At 31.6% G+C, this 2,500-nt stretch overlaps 1 protein-coding gene across 1 annotated transcript in view; it reads left to right on the plus strand.

Annotated features, from left to right (window-relative positions):
• LOC125035130 overlaps positions 1–2,500 on the plus strand; it is a 2,848-nt gene that overhangs the window by 80 nt on the left and 268 nt on the right. Inside the window, exons 1-2 of the mRNA XM_047627309.1 lie at positions 1–498; positions 1,413–2,500. The exon at positions 1–498 is cut by the window's left edge and continues 80 nt beyond it; the exon at positions 1,413–2,500 is cut by the window's right edge and continues 268 nt beyond it. Coding sequence (XP_047483265.1) covers positions 486–498; positions 1,413–1,771 — 372 coding nt within the window. The 5' untranslated portion in view covers positions 1–485 and the 3' untranslated portion in view covers positions 1,772–2,500. The remainder of the gene's footprint in view (positions 499–1,412) is intronic.

Below are 2,500 nucleotides of genomic sequence, written 5' to 3' on the forward strand. Positions count from 1 at the left end.
ATTGTAAGTGACCCATACTCAAAAAAAAATTACAATGTTGTAAGCACATTGTAAGGCTAATGTCAACATCGTAAGTTAATTCCCTAGGCTGCCAAGAGAGGGCACATCGGTAGGTGATTGACCAATCAGCAGTCAGCCTCGTAGACGTAACAGCCAATGAGAAGCCACAAATCTCAGCTGTTTTATCACCGCGCTACACCAAAGGTAAACAACGCCATGGAAGGTCCAACTCAAAAGAAAAGAAGGCCAAATTTCTCAGACGAAGAGATGTTGGCTTTAATAGAAGCTGTGGCAACGAAGAAAAATGTGGTTCTGGGTAAATCAGATAACAGAATAACCGCACAAGTGAAAAATAACGCCTAGGAGAGTGTGACTCAGGAAGTGAGTCTTGTCGCTCGCGTACCGAGGAATGTGAATGTAGGGCGTAGGAAGTTCACAGACCTAAGAGCAGCTTGAAAAAAAAGGCAGCACAAGAGGAAAAACACATGGGAGGAACAGGTAAGATTTCAAAAGTAAATTTTGTTCTGTACATTCTTAAGGTACCGTCAACATGAGTTGTTGAAATTAGTCACAAGTGCTTGAAACTTATCCTTTATAGTTAGAGTAAAGGAAAAACAGTACATGTCATATAATAACTTTATATTCTTGTCACAGAATAGTTGAAGTAGGAGTGAGTACCAATTTTTTTTTTTTTGTTATTATCTATATCATGTCATGGATATTTTTGTAATATCCATGACATAGTAACTCAAAGTAATGTAAGGGTAATATCAAGTGCAATATGATAGTACACTCACTGATGCATAACACAATATGGAGATAAAGCATATTGTCATAAAGAAAATAGAATGTAGAAATATCTTAGTAATTGCCTATGTATCAGTTCCCTTATATGAAAAAATCTAGAAATTTGATTAAACAAAGGCCAACAATATAGCATAAAGAATGGTAATATTAAATGTATAATCTTATTTGTTTGGTATTATTTAGTTTCTGAGTGTTTATTGATTTAAAAAATAACTTATTTCCTGAAACATCTACAATTATAAGAACAATTTTCACCATATGATCATCCTTCACAGATGTAGTCTAATGGATGGATTTTTTGAAGTAAATAAAATAAATATGACTCATCAAGTAAATAATAGCAGTATTACATGTCGGATCTTATTCATTTTGCATTATTATTATTAGTTTTTAATACATAGGAATAGTCATTTCTTAAATCAACTTCATAAATGTATTCTAATAGATATTTATTTTTTTACTTAATTTAAAATAGCAAACTTGACTCATCAAGTTGCGAATCATACATAAATATATGTCGGTTTAGGAGTATAATACATGTGTTGTCTTATCAGACTCAAGAAATGTATATTATAAAAATTAAAATATAGATTTGCATTTTTTAGATGTTGCAGAACCAACTCCTGGGCCATCTGGGATAGCATCTCAGGTCATAACAGACTCGAAAGTTGTTGTAACATTGGATGAGGGCACTCCAGAGGAGCAAGAAATGACAATATCCATTGTGTCAATGAACCACACTTACTCTTCAGAATTACCTCCTTTTTTAATAGAAGACAGTGACGCTCAGGATGGAGGTAGCAGGCATGGTCATAGCAGAAGATCAGAAGAAAGGAGAATTTTGCCTGACATGCTTCAGATACAAGCAAATATAGAAATTCACTTGAAACAGCTTGTAAGTTCAGTAAAAGACATTGCATCAGCATTACAAACAATTGCTGGTGTTATAAAAGATAAGGCATAAGTTCTTATTTTTATCAAATTATGAAATATTTTAGTTTTTCTCCCATTCAATTCTAGTCTTAATCTACCCATTTATAGTACACAGTTGACATGAATTTGTGATAGGCATTTGTACATTTAACAAAGTCATAATGTTAAGTTATTGCTTGAGAGACTAAGTCTAAAATAAGTCTTTATTTCGGAGTTCCTTTATTTCTTTAGTACAGACTAAGGCAAAAATCCATTATATATTATTTATTTTTTGTTCGCATTAATGTTTGCACTGAGGTTGTGAAAATTGTATTTTGGTTTTATGATATAGGTTAAGACCATTTTATCCAGTTTAGAAGAATCATATTTTTATAGGGAGGGAATTCAGGATTTTATTATTTTTTAGGAAAAAAATGATTTTCATTTTTTTCAAAATTCTGACAGGTGCACTGTTTGGTTTCTGCATAGGTTATATATTTTCCTTTTAGGTTAAGGAAGTAACAAATTTTTGTTGTTTACACATGGCAATAATAAAGTTAAACTATAATAGTTCTGGTGCTGTCAATTAAGATTGATTTTCTTTGTTGATACTAAGACAGAGCTGTATTTAAGTTTAATTTATTTTTCTGGTTTTGATGTTGTAGGCTGAGGAAGAAAGCAAATATATACTTATTGCTATTCTAATATTTATGGTTAACATAGTAATTAAGCTTTGAGGGACAGCTTTACTTGTATTTTAAAAATGTTATATTTCTTTATT

The sequence above is a fragment of the Penaeus chinensis genome, chromosome 19 (genome assembly GCF_019202785.1).
Source record: "Penaeus chinensis breed Huanghai No. 1 chromosome 19, ASM1920278v2, whole genome shotgun sequence".
Lineage (NCBI taxonomy): Eukaryota > Metazoa > Arthropoda > Malacostraca > Decapoda > Penaeidae > Penaeus > Penaeus chinensis.